At 26.8% G+C, this 18,085-nt stretch overlaps 1 protein-coding gene across 2 annotated transcripts in view; it reads left to right on the plus strand.

The window, feature by feature from the left end:
* The window catches only part of LOC100207607 (inhibitor of nuclear factor kappa-B kinase subunit beta), a 93,774-nt gene that overhangs the window by 26,473 nt on the left and 49,216 nt on the right, over nucleotides 1-18,085 (plus strand). For both annotated transcript variants that reach the window (XM_065805078.1, XM_065805077.1), the window contains exons 4-6: nucleotides 8,783-9,028; nucleotides 9,122-9,375; nucleotides 17,048-17,830. In XM_065805078.1, the coding sequence (XP_065661150.1) occupies nucleotides 8,783-9,028; nucleotides 9,122-9,375; nucleotides 17,048-17,830 (1,283 nt within the window). The remainder of the gene's footprint in view (nucleotides 1-8,782; nucleotides 9,029-9,121; nucleotides 9,376-17,047; nucleotides 17,831-18,085) is intronic.

Raw genomic sequence — 18,085 nt, forward strand, 5'->3', positions numbered from 1 at the left:
ATAACAAATTTCTATTTAATAGTAATTTATTTGAACATAATTTCCATGCATTTTTTTCCTTGTCTTTTTTATAAAAAATTGTGTTACAGGTGTTTGTATATGCTTTTTCACACAAAAAAGGTTGCAATTAAAAGAGTAATATATATATATATATATATATATATATATATATATATATATATATATATATATATATATATATAATATATATATATATATATATATACACACATATATAAAATAGCCTCCTCTACTATACTAGCCTTCTTTGGAGTCTTGAGTTGAACTTGTTTCTCCGCGCAGTGGCCTTGTTCATCAAGGTTCGTGTTTCGGAGTTATAGAGTTGAGAGAGGGTTATAACCACTATTAAGTAGCCTCCTCATCTGTAGTGGCCTTCTCGGCCTTGAGGAGGTGAATAACAAAAAAAGCAACTAAATCAGGGTTTTTAGAAAACCCAGATTTAGTTGCAGATTTTCTTAAAGCGGTTTTTAAAATGTCGCAAAATTGATAATAACTATCTATTTATAATTATTGTAAATAGATAATTATCATCTATTTACTATTATCAATTATTATCAAATTATCGAGATAATAATTATCTTTTTTCAATTATCAATTTTGCTTCATTGTAAAAACTGCTTTCAGCATATCCTACTTTTATCAAATAACACAAGTAAGCACAACTATTGCACAACTTGTATGAACATGATTTGATGCAAGTCAACAAGAACATGATTCAATGCAAGTAGGTTAAGTAAGTCCATAATATAGTAAAAATTTATTTTCGAGTGTTTTAGAAGCAAATGAACAAAACTAAGACCTATGCGTTAGAAAATAAAAACTTTGAAATTTAGTAGTATGTTGTAATTACATGTAAATATAAAAAACAAAATTTGTAAGTTGAAAACCAAAATCTTCATAATCTACCAATTATGCAATTTCAAAATTAAGTTTTAGGCCACCCTAAAAACTACTGAATAATTATGTTTCTCTAAAATTCTTTAAAATAAAATATAATAACTCAGTTTGACCATAAACAACCTGCAAAGCGTAGTTATTTACTTTTTAAATATAAAATGTCAGACAATGATTTAGAAATCAATATTTTTTATTATAATTTTCTGTTATGAAAAATTTGTCAGCTTTTCCTTTTCTGCACTTCTTTGTATGATCAATAATAGAATATAAATTAGAATATAGAAATAAATTCTTCTATAGAATTTCTATAGAATATAGAAATAAATTTCTATAGAATATAGAAAAAAATATAATCTAAAGAATATAGAAATAAATTCTTAAACTACTGAGGCAATTTTTTTTCCATGTTGAATTTATATTAAAAAAACCTTCTTCAACTTTTCTTTTTTTTTGATGGAATTCCATTTTTTTGATATAAGTTTTAATTGCAGTTTGCAAATGACCCCAGATATTTTTTTAGTACTGTGGTCTTGTTTGCTTATAATTGATACTAAACTAAAGCTATAGCAGAGTACATTGAAGTATCAAAACAGTTTGTCTTTTTGTTAACTATGGTGTTCATCATGCTAAATGATTGCTCAACACGAGGACTACTAAATATACATAAGCATGCCTTGATAATTTTACTAAGCTCATAATTATTTTTACATTTAAAAAATTCTAACCATGAACAGTCAAGGCGTACAGGCTTTCCATCAGCAAATGCAGGTCAAAACACTTTATCTATCTAAAGCTGCATATCTATCTAAAGCTGCATAAATTATACTCTATTTATACCTACAGTGGGAAAAAATATTAGGAGTTTTTTTTAGGATTCTCTTTGTAATTTCGTGTCCTTGAGGCATTGGGTCAATTGCAGAGAGGAATTTAATTAAAAGTGGTTAAAAGGAAATTTATTAAGTAAGTAAACTGATGATTCAAGGTAAGCTTTTAACAAGGTCTTAAAAAACAATGATTTGAAGTCAGGGTTTCAAATAATTATTTTTGACAATTTTTTTCCTTGTATAATTTGTAGAATCTGATAAATTGAAAACTCGATTACTTAATGGAATTTTTTTGGCATTACCGTAACAAGCTATAATGATGCATAGTGTTTTAATACAACTTCGTTAGCTTTGTCGCAAAAATATGCTATGAGTATACTAAAACCTTTTTTATTTTTTGCCAAGAAGCACTTATCTATGTTAAGGAAAATATTATTTTCATATCAAAAACAGCATGAAAAGCTTCATCTAATCTTTACAGCTTATTCAAAGCAGTTGTTCTGAACATTTTCAAATTTTTTAAAACACGATGATCTTTAGACATTTTGTTTGCGTATTTAATCATATGGGCTGTTATAGATATTGGAAAATTTTGTTTACAAATAAATGCGAGTGTTATAGCTTCTGCATTTGATGTAGGATTAATTCTTACTTCTGATCTTGCTTGGAAATCATATATCAAATCGATTGCAAAATTAGCATCTGTTAAAGTTTCATATCTTTATCATGCTTGCCACTTTCATTCTCAGGATTCTATTCTTTATCTCTATAAACCTCAAATTCGTCTTTGTATGGAATACTGTTGCTATATCTGGGGCGAATCTTCCAATGATGGCCTTTCTTTTTTAGAGATGGTGTAAAAACACATTGTAAACATAGTTGGACATGCTCTTGCATCCAATCTCCAACTATTATCTCATCATCGTAATGTTACTTTTGATTCACCTTTCTATAAATACTATAATGGGCACTTCTCTAAAGAGTTAGTGTCTCTTGTGCCATCTACTAAAATTCATTCTTGTGTTACTCGTCATTCAGTTAAGTCTCATCCTTTAACTGTGACTGTTATCTTATTCATCTAGTTTTTTGCCTTGAAAATCAGTTCTTTAGAATTCGCTTTCTCAGGCTGTCAAACAACAACTAATAATAAAATGAAAAAAATGACGTTATTTTGACAGGAAAAATGGTAAATAATGAAAAAAAATGATATATGTCATTAAAAAAATGAAAAGTTCAACAACTATTATAAAACAATCAGAAGTCATCATGTCTAAATTAATATAAAATGAATTAACAGATTATCAAAACACCAAAAAAACTTACAACACCACTTAAGGTTCGAAAAAATTAAACAAGAAGTTCACAACAACTTTTTTTTACTTTGATTTTGTGAAATGATTAATTAAACTATCCATTTCACTTTTTCGTTTTAAACCAATATTTACTCTTAACCTTTTTTTGTTCATTTCTATGCGCTGTAGCAAGATTTTTTTTTCACTGTTCACCATTTCATGGGCAATTTTTATACCTATCATGTCTTCTTTATTGATGGCACTTTGCATAGACTTGGTTGCTTCATCTAGCATTCTCTGAGCAATTTGAAACTCTATATCTGCATTATTCTCATCGTTTTCAACTTTTTCAAGCATTCCTTTGTGCTGTTTTTCTTTGTCAATAAGTTCTTACTTATGAATATCATTTATTCTTTTTTATTCTTCTTCATCAGCTTTTCTTTATTTATACATTCTGTGAGCATTTTGCACTGCTTGAACAACAACTTTAGAGAGAGCATCAACATTATATGCTCCATTGCAACTTCTTGCGTATTCTTTTGATATTCTCAGAGCCATTTATGTTTCATCATTTAGTTATACTCACTCTGAAGTCAATGTATTTTTATTAAATGATAAACTTTGCTCTGCACTAGTGTTTTCATTTTGAATAGTTAAACAGCTCTTAACAACTTTACTGAGATATAGATACTTAGTTTTTCCATATTCCTAATCACTTTTAAAAACTTCAGCCCAGTAATAGTCAATTCTCTTTAATTTTTTAGTATCAGAATCTAAATACCAGTCTTTTGAGAGCTGCTTGATTCAGTTTCCATTCATCTTTCACAAACGATACCTAATCAAAAAATAGATAAAATTCTTATGAAAAAAGGTAATAGTTAAATCTAAAGGAAAACTGAATTGACCAACAATAATAACATCTTATTGTTGGTTAATTCAGTCAATCATATCAATAATACATCTTTTTATCATAAACAAATCTTAAGAAACTATAGTATGCATAAAGAGAACATGTATTAAAAGCAAATTAAACTACTAAAGTGCATTTAAAAAAACAAACCAAAACTGCAATTAAATATAAAAAATTCACCTCTCTTTCCTTTATAACATGTGGCATCAAAATTGCTAATCGCCCAATAGCATTAACAGTCCAAGTTTTTGACCTCATTTGAGCACCTAAACAAGTCAAATTCTGACCTCATTTGAGCACCCAAACAAGTCACAAATATTAAAATACTTGTGAATCAGTTTTTTTTATAAGTATTTTACAACCAATATATATCCATCTCTCATTTGCTGTAAGCAGATATTTCTTTTTTTTTTCACATGAAATCTTTTTTACCTGAAAATTACATATTTACTTTTAAAACTCAACATTAGTTTGCATCTACTCTTAAATATAATTGCGTAACAAAATATTAAAGCATATCAAAAGCAAAGTACTTGGTTTTTAGCTTCCTCGCCAATATCGATTTTATTTAAATCAAGGTGGATAGTTGAATCGGAAGAATCAATTTTTAAAGGATCTCTGGAAAGTTTACCATTAACAGCAGGGCGTTTAAGAAAATGCATCATCAATGATATTAAAAGATCTTTGATTTTTTTATATGAAAGATCTTTTAAATATGAAAGATCTTTTAATATCATTGATGATGCATTCTATAAAAAAAAATTGTTACTTTTTGCTGTGCTGTAGTTGTTCATCAAACAGTACAGTAAAAGTACCTTGACTTTTTGATATACTAGAACACAGGTGTTTCTCCAACAAAGGTCAAAGACCATCTTGAAATATGTATGATGCTTTTTGTCTACTCATACTAAAACCTTGACTTACTATACTATCTGGAAACATTCTTTGAAATATAAATGATGTATTATCACAATGTCTTAAAGCAAGATCATTTTCAGCTACTTTAAACAGCCGCATAGCTTCTGCAGCTGAAATTTTATCATTCACCGAATACTCTAATTGTACTACCTTCTCTCCCCCAATAGTTTTCATTTGAACCCACATGTAAATGACGAGTTGTTTTTGAAAATCTTATATCAGAAACTAATTTATGTTTAGGTTTTGCAGAATGCTGATAAAGTGCTTGAAAACCAACTAAACTGTATTTCAAATCATTAAAACATAGTTTTATTTTCAAATCACTAAAACATAGTTTTATTTTCAAATCACTAAAACATAGTTTACAGACTGCATAATCAGAGTTTTTTTTCTCAGCCCATTGTTTTTTTTTTACTTGATTTTTATCAAGCTTTTCCGGCTAAACCTCATTCCATTTAACCATTATGGCTTTGACCTATATATTGATTAATATAGACCTATCTATTGAGTAATAAAAATTAAAAATAAATACTAGTAACTTTACAAATACTGAAAATTTTATTCAAAATTTAGTTCTCGATTCCAATGAGATACTCAGCCAATAAAAGTAATAAAAACAATTTAAAAATTACAATATTTAGATAAAACTTCAAAAAGAAAAGAGTGTAATTTTTAAAAAATTAATTTAAATTATCAAAAATAACTCAAATTACAAAAAATAAACTTAAAATAAAGTATACCTTAACTCAATCTAAATACTTAAAAAAATTTCAATTGAAAAAAGTAAAGATTTTTTACCTTCATTTCATAATAAAAATCTTAACTACATATTGTACATTGAACCTAAATCATCAAATCGATATAATTATGATGAAATTATATATTTCAGTCTTCAGTTAAGGAATAAACTTACTGCTCCAGCCTTATCTATCTTTCTTATCTATCTTTTTTATCTATCTTTCTTATCTATCTTTCTTATCTATCTTTCTTATCTATCTTTCTTATCTATCTTTCCTATCTATCTTTCTTATCTATCTTTCTTATCTATCTTTCTTATCTATCTTTCTTATCTATCTTTCTTACGTATCTTCAACCCTCGGAATTAGGAAAATTGAGGTCGGCAATAATTTGCCGACCTCAATCTTTTAGAGGTCGGCATCAGGTCAGCAAAAATTATTTGATACAAAGGTCTAACCGTAAAACATAGAAACAAGGTCAGCAATTTTTTGCCGACCTCAAACACTTTCAGGTCGGCAGTTAGGTCGGTATTGCCGAATGCCGACCCTAATTCCGAGGGTTGTATCTTTCTTATCTATCTTTCTTATCTATCTTTCTTATCAAATATATTTGAGCTCTAATCAAAAGTATTTGAGCTCACACCATATTCGAGCATCAATGTTAATTTCTAGAACTTTATTAATTCTGTTATATTTTGACCACTTTTTTTACAATTTCGAATCTCAAATAATCTCTACATAAATTTTAAATGGAGGAATTTCTTTTGCCTGTCCATTTTGAGTTCGTCTAAAACTAGAGTTGATCTGATTTTTGGATCAATAAATAGTCCTGATAAATCAAGCATAAGTGGATTTTTCCATCCAATCGAACTTCGTATATCTTTTCTAATTAACTCAATAATAAACTTTGAAAATTATCAAAAAATTTTATTTTCTGATGATTTTCTTTCAGACTCCAATGTCTAAAAGAAAATTTATAAAGTTAATATCAAAAGTTATATTTGTTTGTTTAATTTTATTCATGAAAACTTAACAAACTTTTAAAGCTTAGAGTGATCAAATTAAATCAAAATTCAGAATAAAGTTGTTACATCAAGGTTATTTACAAATAGTAATAAATACTAATATGAAGTAAACAATGAAATTCAATATAAATAAAATGATGATGATAATAGTTATAATACAAGTAGGAGTAAATAAAAATAATAGTTGTAATAACAGCAATTAAAAGTAATAGTAAAGATTATAAAAAGTATACACTATATTAATAATAATAACAATAAAAATAACAACTACAATAATTATAACAACAATAACAACATCAGTAAAATAAAAAAAAAATTATAGCAATATTAACAACAGTAAGAATAATATTTATAATGATAAAATAATAACAATTATAGTATTATTGTTATTGTTATTATTACTACACTTTTATCATTACAAATATTATTATTCTTACTGTTGTTAATATTGTTTTAATTTTTTTTTATATTATTATTTTTTCTAAAAATTTTTCTCTTTTAAGTTGTGTTTTAATATTTTTTGTTAAATTTATTTTTTTAATCTTTCTTAAACTGAACTATTTTCTCTTCATCACTATTAATAATAGTAATAAAGAGAAGATATTTCAGTTTAAGAAAGATTAAAATAAAAAATTTAACAAAAAATATTAAAACACAACAGAAAAAAAAAAAAAAAATAGTTAGAAGCTTAGAATTAAGTTTATAAATAATAAGTTGAAGAAAAGTATAAGATTTAAAAGCAATATTTTTCTAAAAAGTAGTTAAAGAGAGCAGTTTTAAGTTTGGAGAATGAGTTTGTGCCCTTTATTAAAATGTATGAATCTGTAATAAATTTTCAACTCAAGGTAAGTACTTTGAAAAGTTCTGAACTTCAAGTTTCTACAACTAAATATTCATACATTTGATATTCAACACAAATTTTCATAGGTCGTTCCTCCGGAACATTTATCAACTGTAAACGTTTTCGCTGTAAAAATTTATTGCCGGTAATTTTTAAAAATATTTTATAACATTGAAAAAAATCATTTATGCCAGTAAATTTTACCGCCGATAAAAAGTTTTATAACATCGACCCCTGGAAAAATAGATGTTACAAGACAGCTTTTAGTAGATTTAAAAAAAGTTTATCTTTCATCACTTAAATTAAACTGGAATTGGAAAAGTAGATTTTGAAGACCACAGCAGGAATTTTTTTTAAGAAATCTAACTTATGTTTCCAAAACTGCCTGAGTTAAGATAAAGGATAGTATATTTGTTGGTAGAGATAAATGTCAAAAGTCTGAATGGCTTGAAAGTGTGATGATGAGTTGAGAGAAATGTGTGCTAAGCTAAAGTTTATAATGATCTATTAAGTTAATAATGGCTTAAGTAAAAATTGTAATGATTAAGTTACTATAATGATCACTAATAAAGCTGTCGACAGGCACCTGGGTACCCTTTCTTTGGTTACTGTCCGGGTAGCATTTTCAAATGAGAGGTTACTGTCATTTTATAAGTTTAAAATTTATTTCATTCATTTTTATACTATAATAATTTTATACTATATTCTTAATATAACAGTTTAACATTATAAATTTGGTATATGAAACAAGATCTTGAAGGTCTTGAAATTTTTAATAGTTACGATTATTTATTGCTATCAGAATTTCTAAAAACATACAATTCAATTCAAGTTATTTGAGTTTCTGATTCAGATACTTATTGTTACTCAATGAATATTATTATTATTACTTCTGTGTTCAGTGGTTTTTTTTTTTATTTGTGTAACCTGGAGGCTTTAAGTAAAGTTTAGAAAAAGAATGCTTTTAAATAAGTGACATGGAATTAAAAGTTTTATTTGACTGTTTATAAGAACAACTTTTATTTTTAAAAGTTATTTTAACAAGCACCCAGGAAGCTGTCTGTTTGTTCGCCGGGTACCCGAGCATTTTAATAATTTATAACACCCCAAATCACTAAGATGTTATCATAATGACCTTACTTATGTTACCATAAGGACCATACTTATGTTATCATAATGATTTTACTTATGTTATCATAAGGACCATACTTATTTTATCATAATGATTGTACTTATGTTATTGTAAGGACCATACTTATATTATCATAATGATCATACTAATTTTATCATTGTATTTTTGTCTTTTTATGATTTTAGGTTCTTAGTTACACAGAAAACTGTTGCGGTTTGATAGAAAGTATGGTGCTTAAAGTTCTTGAAGATGTTGCTTGTGGTCTAAATTTTTTGCATGAAAAAAATATTATTCATAGGGATTTAAAGCCAGAAAACATTTTAAAAGGCCACAAAGGTGATCAAGTTGTTTATAAGATTGCTGATTTTGGATTTGCAAAAGATTTAGACAGAAGTATGTGCAAGACAGTTCTTGGCACTCAAAACTATATGGTATGATTTTTTAGCTTTATAACTTTTGTTTGAATTTTTTGTTAGATGGAGAGGAATGATTATATATAATAAATTTATTGCTTCGTGTTTTAGGCTCCTGAACTTTATGAGTCTCAAAGCGGCTATACAAAAGCTGCCGATTATTGGAGTTTTGGTACTGTAATCTTTGAATGTATTACTGGAATAAGACCATTTCACTTAATTAAAGAGAACAAGTTAAAAGTTATCTGTAATAAAACTGACAATGAAATATGGGGGTGTGAAACTCCAGATGGTGTGAAGTTTTATTCTGATATACCAATGCCCAATCGTTTGTGCAAATCTTTGACAAATTCTTTAAAGAAATGGTATGTATTGATTTGTGATTTTTTTTTATAACAGCAACAATGTTAAATGCTGAAGAATGAGACAACTACAGTAACATTGGAACTGCATATAGTATTATCGGGACTTTTTATTTGTAGTTTCTTTAGACTTTTAAAATTATTTTTTCCTCAATGTATTTGTCTTAGCTAATTTTGAACGAGTTTGTGCTTTTGCTGTATAATACCATTATCTTGTGAATTCCACATTAAAGTAAATCAAATTTAAATTACATAAAATATGCTAATTATTTACAAATATAATAATTTTAGATGAAATTTTAAGAATTAAGTTTGAATTTGTATAAAACTAACTTCTAATGATTGTGTCGAATGTCAAGAAAAGAAACAAATATTTTAATAGTTTAAATAACCGGAAGCTTAGTGTAAACTAGTGAATCCATTTTTTTGTAAAAAACTGAATTCCGGATTTTCGGAATTACAGGAGATGAAATCCGGAATTCCGGTTTAATTCCAGAATTATTATAGAAGAATTTAAAAAATATAAAGAAAAGAAAGTACATTATTTTTTAACATAAATGTATTTAGTTCAAAACAATAAAATTAAAACAAATTACAAAATAAGGAGATATTTCATATTAAAATATTTTTGAACTACATGAATAAAATTGCAAAATGAAAGTTCAATTTTCATTTTGATTTTTGAAAAAGCTTCTTAAAAAGCACAAAGTATCCAATGTTTTGTCGTTGAGCCTTGATCGAATTTTTGTTGAAAATGCTCCTGCAGCGGAAAAAGCGCGCTCTGACTCCACACTAGTTAGTGGAATTTTTAATAAACTTTTGTAAAGATCTTCCAAAAACATTCCGCGGGATCCCCCTTCATCCCAAAATTTCATTTCACTGCGAATTTCAGAATGAATCGATGATTTTTGTAGAACTTTTGACCGTGATTCCGAGAGTGATTCCTTTATCTTTTGCTGAAGAATTTCCTGCAAGGATAACTGAGTTTCCAATGATTCGATAGGTTTATCTTCATCCATTTTAGTAGACTCAGATACTGTCGGGTCTGTTTCTAATGCTACTTCACCACTAAGTCTTTGGATTAGGGATATGATAATTTTGGTTATTTCAGTTTTCGAGCAATGCAAAATGTTCTTGTGAATTTTGGTTTTACCCCCATTATGCAAATATTGAAGAACATCGGATACCACAGTTTTTCTTTGATTAATTTGAACTTCAAACTATTTTTTCATTTCACGGCCAATTTCTTCATTCTCATCAAAATTTTCTAACACAAACGTAAATGTTGCATCCGCAGAAAGTAAATTTGCATCAGCATGGCATAACGCGTCTATGGCTAATTTTATAGGTCTCAAATTTCTAGAAACTGTAGATATTATATTTCATTCTGAATCATTCAAAAATGTATCCGCTTTGATATCAATTATTGCCTTTTTTATTGAACTTTTCAAAAGATGAAAACGTTCTAACATGGACATCAGGCTACTCCATCTAGTCTTCGAATCAAGCAATAGCTGCAATTCCTTTCCATGATCTTCCTTCACATGTTTTTGCAACACTTCATTTTTTAAAGGGGAACGTCGAAACATTCGAACAATTACCCGAACTTTCATGATTACATTTCGCAATGTAAACTTTTCAGTAATTTCTACATCACATTCATTTCTCGTCCCCACTTGCATTCCTTCATCATCACTTAAATCTTCTTCATCAGAGTCCAGATCTAGGACACTCTCATAATCATCTTCATCTACCTCTTTCTCTGTTTGTTTGTAGATCACATTTACAATTGCAATCTGAATTGCATGAGCAAAACACAAAATTTGTTCACATGGTAATAATCTACCCACTTTTTGCATCATAGAAGCACCATCAGTTACAATACACGAAATATCGTTCCTTATATTTAACTGAAATGATTCTAACTTGTCCTCTAACAATTTTACACAATTTTCAGCCGCAAATCGACCATTAATTCGAGAAAGACCCAAATTCCAGATATTTTTTGACCCATGAACGTTAACATTCATATAACGTCTATTTCGAGAGGACGTCCACTCGCCCAATGTTAGACTAAAGCATAAATTTTTTTTTAATTGATTAATTTCAGCAATTTGCAATTGTTTAATTTTTTTAGTATAATCCATCACGACTTTCTGTATGCTGGTGGGTGATTTTGGAATATCACCGAATCCACGCATTGTTAAACATTTTCTTAAATTGTTTGACGTACAAAAAACACGAAACGGTAAACCATCAGAAGCAATCATTCTAGCTACTACGGCAGGAAAAGTTTCATCTTTTTTTGACTTGAAAAAATCAATGATTGTGTTCGTTTTTCTGGTTGTGCACACAACACTATCGTTACTGTCAGATGTAGAAGCTGTTGTATTTTCATCAAACTTTCGCTTGTTCAAAACTGTGTTGTGTTTAGAACGAAGATGTGTGTGCATGGGAGTTGTACATCCACCCAATATCTTTAAAACTTGCTTGCATTGCATGCATTTCGCCACCTGATTTGTTTTCCCTCGTAGAAAATATTTCCACACTGAATTTGATGAGCTTTCTTTTGAAATGTCCATAAAAGTTTCTTCAGATTTATCTACCATACTTGGGTTGGGATTTAAAACAATAACAATGTAAGTCTACAAAATTTTTGAAACATAAAATTAATATAATGACTTACTTTGTCTGCTCTGCATACAATTTAATTTCTTAATGTTAATATTTCATTTAAAAAAAAATTTTAATGCATTTGCAGTAGCCTAAGCCTACTAAAATTTAAATTTTTTGAATTTATAACAATGATAGTACACAATGCTGCCATCTATAGTAAAAGTTCTTCTAAATTCGAAATTCTAAAAATTTCAAAAAAAAACTTTTGTTTTGTTTTTATATTATGTATTTATTCCGTTTTAAAAATTTTAATTTTTATTACTAAAAACTGTTGTATTATACTACTGAGGATGACAACTTTGTTGTTAAAAAACGTTTTTAGTAATAAAAATTAAAATTTTTAGAACGGAAGAAATACATAATATAAAAACAAAAAAAAAGTTTTTTTTGAAATTTTTATTAAAACAGTTCTAAATAATTTCAAAAATAAAATAAGAATTAAATAATCAAAATTCTAAATTCGAAAAATCCGGAATTTGCGTTTTTGAATTCCGGATTTTTAAAAATTCAAAATATGACAGAATTTCGGAATTCCAAAATTCCGAAATCCGGATTTGGATTCACTAGTGTAAACATTCTATAACATTACATAATAACATTTCTGCATTGTTTTAAGTTGATTATTCAATTAAACTAGCTTTGTGGTAATTTAGTGAATTGCTATGGCTCAAAAAACTTAATGTTGATGAGTATGAAAGGCAAATAAAAAATTTTATGAAGTTTTATAATTAGATCTCCCTGTTTGTGTCTATTTTCTAGTGATGAGCATTTAAAAGCACAATATTGACTAGAGTAATTAGGGTTACAGAGTTTTATGTGATATTTTTGAAGTATTTTTTATATGATGCTTTTGTAACTTGGTTGTGCAATTTAAGATCAAATGTCCATATTAGATGACTAAATCTTGTTTAGTTGATGCTAACCTAGCTTAATTTTCTAATGTTAAGGTCATTTATATAGTAATCAAGTTTTGGTAAATTAGAATTTCCTAGAGTATGAATTTTTTTACGCTTGCTTTTCTAAAGTTGCATTTGACATATTTTTGTCTATTTTGTGATTTAATTAACTCTAGAGTTGTTCAGTCTTTTTTGTTTTCAATTATGACAAGTATATTTATTTCATCAGCATACATTTTACAATCATTGTTTATGTTATTAGGCAGATCATTAACATATATAACAAACTGGGTAGGTCATTCTGACAGTAAGCCTGTAGATCAAATGATCACAGAATTGAATATTGTCTAAACCTGTGAAAGAATTGCCATTAGTGTATCATAATCCAGACAATGATAGAAAGGAAGACCACCTGTTAGGTATAGTTCAAAGTCCATCTTTAAAGGAAGTTGATCAGGTACAACAAGTTTACAACTTATTAGAATATTATGATTGTAAAGGTTAGGTAATAGGCATCTGTTCTGATTCTACAAACAGCAACACTGGCGAAGACAATGGTGCTGTACTCATTTTGTCAGATATTGCAAAAGTTCCCACCCTGAGGATTATATGTCAAAGATAAATGTATAAAACGCATGTTTGTCACTATATGTTTGCACAAATGTCAAAAAAGCTAAAGGCTAAGAAGGCTGATATATATATCAAGTGGAAGAAACAATGGCCTCCCATATAGGAGGTTTAAGGCACCCCATATATATATATAAATATATATTTTTATATATATATATATATATATATATATATATATATATATACATATACATATATACATATACATATATATATATATATATATATATATATATATATATATATATATATCCATATACATATATACATATATATGTATACATATATATATATATATATATATATATATATATATATGTATGTATATATATATATATATATATATATATATATATATATATATATATATATATATATATATATATATATATATATATATATATTGCTGTTTATATCAAGTTTAGATACACAGCCTCTTGTTTGTTTAATAATGATCAATAAAATATCAATTATTAATTTAATAAATCAATAATCATATATATAGTGTTAGATTATATGAAAAGATATAACATTGTGATAAAGTTTCATGCCTATAGGTTTATATATATATAAACTGCATTTAAACAGTTGCTGTTACTCTATGATACATAGTGCATTTCTGTAACTTTTTTTTTGTTTAAAATATTATTTCAAAAAAAAGGTATACTGTTGCACAGGGATGCAGAGTCCCAAAGGACTACGGCTTTAAATCTCTATTTTTTTTAGGTCTGTAGTGTCCAGAAGCTCTAAACATGTTTGTTGACTTATGATGTGCCATAAGAAAAAAATTCATGAGATTTAATGACTTGGAACTTATTGTTTTTAAGTGCAGGGTCCTGGAGTCCTGGAGTCCTTGCCGCCATTATACTTATGAACTCCGGGTTCCAAAAAGTGATTGTTCCTCTTACCTAAAAACTAAAACCTTTTTATGACTTTTAAATCCGGAGTCCTTTTTGGGACTCCACATCCCTGCTGCTGAAACATATTTTCCAATGAATCAAAGTTTATTTATCTAGTAACTAAAATTTGTGTTTTTCTGTTATGTGGGTGATTCCGCTTCTGTTACGTGCTTGATTCCGCTTCAAACTTTATTACTAATGTATAACTTTTTTTTTTACTGTTTACTAAATATTTATATAGATCAGAATTAAATGAGATTAAATTGGAGATTTAATCTCATTTAATTTTTTAGCCAGTTTTATTTTTATGAAAATAACAGACAAAACATATATGGCAAGGGTTGAATTAAGCGATCGTGATTTTCAAAATATGTAAAAATAGCTGGTCTTTTAGTTTATGCAAAACCGTGTAATTTGTTTTTTAAGGGGTGAATCAACTTAAATTTGTTAGCGAAAAAGTTTTAAAAATAAACTTACGACTACGAAAGTAATAACACTCTAGTAGCTAACTGCATTATAAAAGTAATAACACTATTATAGTGTTATTACTTTTATAAAGCACTTATAACTTTGGAACAATCTCCCTCATTCTTTTAAAACTGAAAACTCAATTTTTTGATATAATTTTCTCAATGAATTAAAAAAACACTATTTGGATAGCTACTAGAGTAATAACATCAATAAAAGCAATATATCACTGTTAATAGTCTTATTAAAAATTCTCTCTCTTGTATATTTTATTTATTTTATCTTTTTCTTTTTTTTTTCAAGAATCTTTACATTTATGTACAGCTTTTTTGTCATCCTTGTACAATGATTGAATGTACATGTGCGTATGCGTGTGTGGGTATATGTATGCGTGTGTGGGTATATGTATGTGTACAAATGTGTGTATATGTGTATGTATGTGTGTTTTGTGTTAATATGTGTGTGAATGTGTATGTATATTTATGTATATGCATATGTAGATAAGTATAGACATATTTAAATATACCATTGTTATTATTATTATTACCATTTTTATTAATATCATTATTTTTTATTAATACCATTATTTTTATTAATACCATTATTTTGATTGTTATTAATACCATTTTTATTATTGTAGTTATTATTAATGTTATTATTATTGTTAACATTATGATTTTTAGAGTTGCTATTATTTTATTCTTATGTTATTATTCATTATTATTAGGTGTTTACGCATCATTAGTAATTATACATTTGTAAACATCCTTGAATTGTAAAATCATGTAATTCAGAATATATTGATTGATTGATATGAGTTTTCATGCGTTTTTTGGAAATGCCCTATATATATATATATATATATATATATATATATATATATATATATATATATATATATATATATATATATATATATATGATACCAATACTGATTGGATTACTGATTAATAACCATACCAAGTCAAATTTTATAGATTTAGTAAAGAATGTTTATTATTTAAAATTGTGAATACATAAACTGTAAAATAAAAACATTAGCATTTCATCCTGTTTTGGGAGCCAACCTTTTTCTTTCTGGGAGAATAAAGATTAGTTACAAGTATTAAAACAATATAAGATCAAAGTATGCTTTTGTTCAAAAATGCTTTTAAACATAAAAAACTAACAAATCCATTTCCTTACAATATCTTTTTTAAATCTATTTTCTGGCACTTTATACTGAGTTTGATTTTTTCGATAGTTTTCAAAAATAGACAGAAAATGTTTAAAAAAAGTTTTTATAAATTATTGATATATTTTTGATACATATCTTGGCAAATTCAGTTTCATTCAACACTAGCTGCAAAATGTGTAAAAGTTTTGGCAAACTATCGTAAATTGCCTATCTTATTCCAGCTACCATTTTAGATGCATTATCTCTAGCCATTAAATGTAAGCTTGTATGTAAGCTGTATATGTAAATGTATATAAGATATACCATATATAATATACTGTAAATGTATATAAGATATATAAATATATATAACTTATACAAAAAGCGCCCTCAAAGCTTGATGAGGCTGTTTTGACAACAACTTGCCTCATTTAATTTGATTCTTCATTGGAAACATTTTTTTCATTTTCCTTTTGTATTTTTTTTTTATATGCTTAATTTTTGTATGTTATTACTTGGTTTTATTATGACATAACATATTTGTCATAACATGTTTTGTTTCTTCGTTAAATTTTGTAATCTTTAGTTTGCATGTGCTACTTAAATAAAGCAATATTTTCAAAATTAATAATCTCAATAGTAATGGCAAAATAATACCTAACTTGATTTTAAAAAAATACCTTTTTTTATTCAAAGCTGACATCTGGATATAGTTTTAGAATTAATAATTTTATTATTTTATTAGTAATTGAGATCCAAAGAGCAATTATATAAATATATAGAAAATCGAAATCAAGTAGAATATAGCAATCATATAAAAGTATAGAAGGGAAACAATATTATGATATTAAAAGTATATATATATAGCAATATATAGCAAAAAAATAGGAATATATAGAAATATATAGCAAAAAAAGTGTAGTATTTTTTTTTATATTTATATGCTTTAGGCTTCAACTTGTTTTGTGTCATGATGCTCATAAAAGAGAAACAACAGAATGCTTTAGCATGATTAAAGATATCTTAAGTATTAACAAGATCCATTTGTTTGACATTATGACATGTCAGGAAACTTCATACATATGCAAACCAGGTGATACTGTTCAGAACTTGAAATTATTCATTAAACAAGAGTTTGGTATAGAAACTTATGACCAATGCCTTGTCAAGTTAGGATCTGATTTTTTAAGTGATCAGCGATGTTTAGAAAATTATGTGCAATGCACAGAAGTTGTTTTTGTATTTCGAGATAGTATCGATGCAACCTACAAAATAAACAAAGACATGCCTGATAGAGTAAAAGAACTTCTTGGATATTATGAAGAAATACAGAAATACCATGAGCTGTTGTTAAAATGGTCTCATTGTGTCTACTATTGTACAAAGCAATCAAACAACTATGATAGACTATTAGAAGGAAAAAATGCACTAATTAAGGTATTAAAATGCAGAATGGAAACCATTGATGAGTTAAAAAATGAACTAACTAAGTTGATCATTCAAAATGAAACAGGAATTCACTTTTTTAATGAGAGTCTGGAAACTGATATCCAACTCTATGGTACAGATGTTCTGCAGGATGAATGGCTTAATGCTCAAACAGAAATTACAAAAAGTAATGATTATGCTTCAAATTTAAAATCATTGTTAAACGATCTTTTCAATTTAAAAGCAGATGTTGAAAAAATCTCAGCTGTCAATGGCAACCAATTTTCAAATGAACTAAAGAAAATGTATGTTTTATATTTCTTTTTTTTTAGTTTGTGAGAATTTGCTCATTATTTTTTTTATTTCTCTTACATTATTTATTATTTATAATTGTTTAATAACATATTGTTTAATAACATATATAATAAAAATTTAATAACATGTTATTATGTATCAAATATAATTAAATCTCTAACAGAATCCCAGAGATTGTTAAATTAAAAAAATTTATTTCAAAATCTGCAATAGTTTGAAAAAAAAAATTGTATTTAAATTCTGAT

Source organism: Hydra vulgaris, chromosome 09 (assembly GCF_038396675.1).
Source record: "Hydra vulgaris chromosome 09, alternate assembly HydraT2T_AEP".
Taxonomy (NCBI): Eukaryota; Metazoa; Cnidaria; class Hydrozoa; order Anthoathecata; family Hydridae; genus Hydra; species Hydra vulgaris.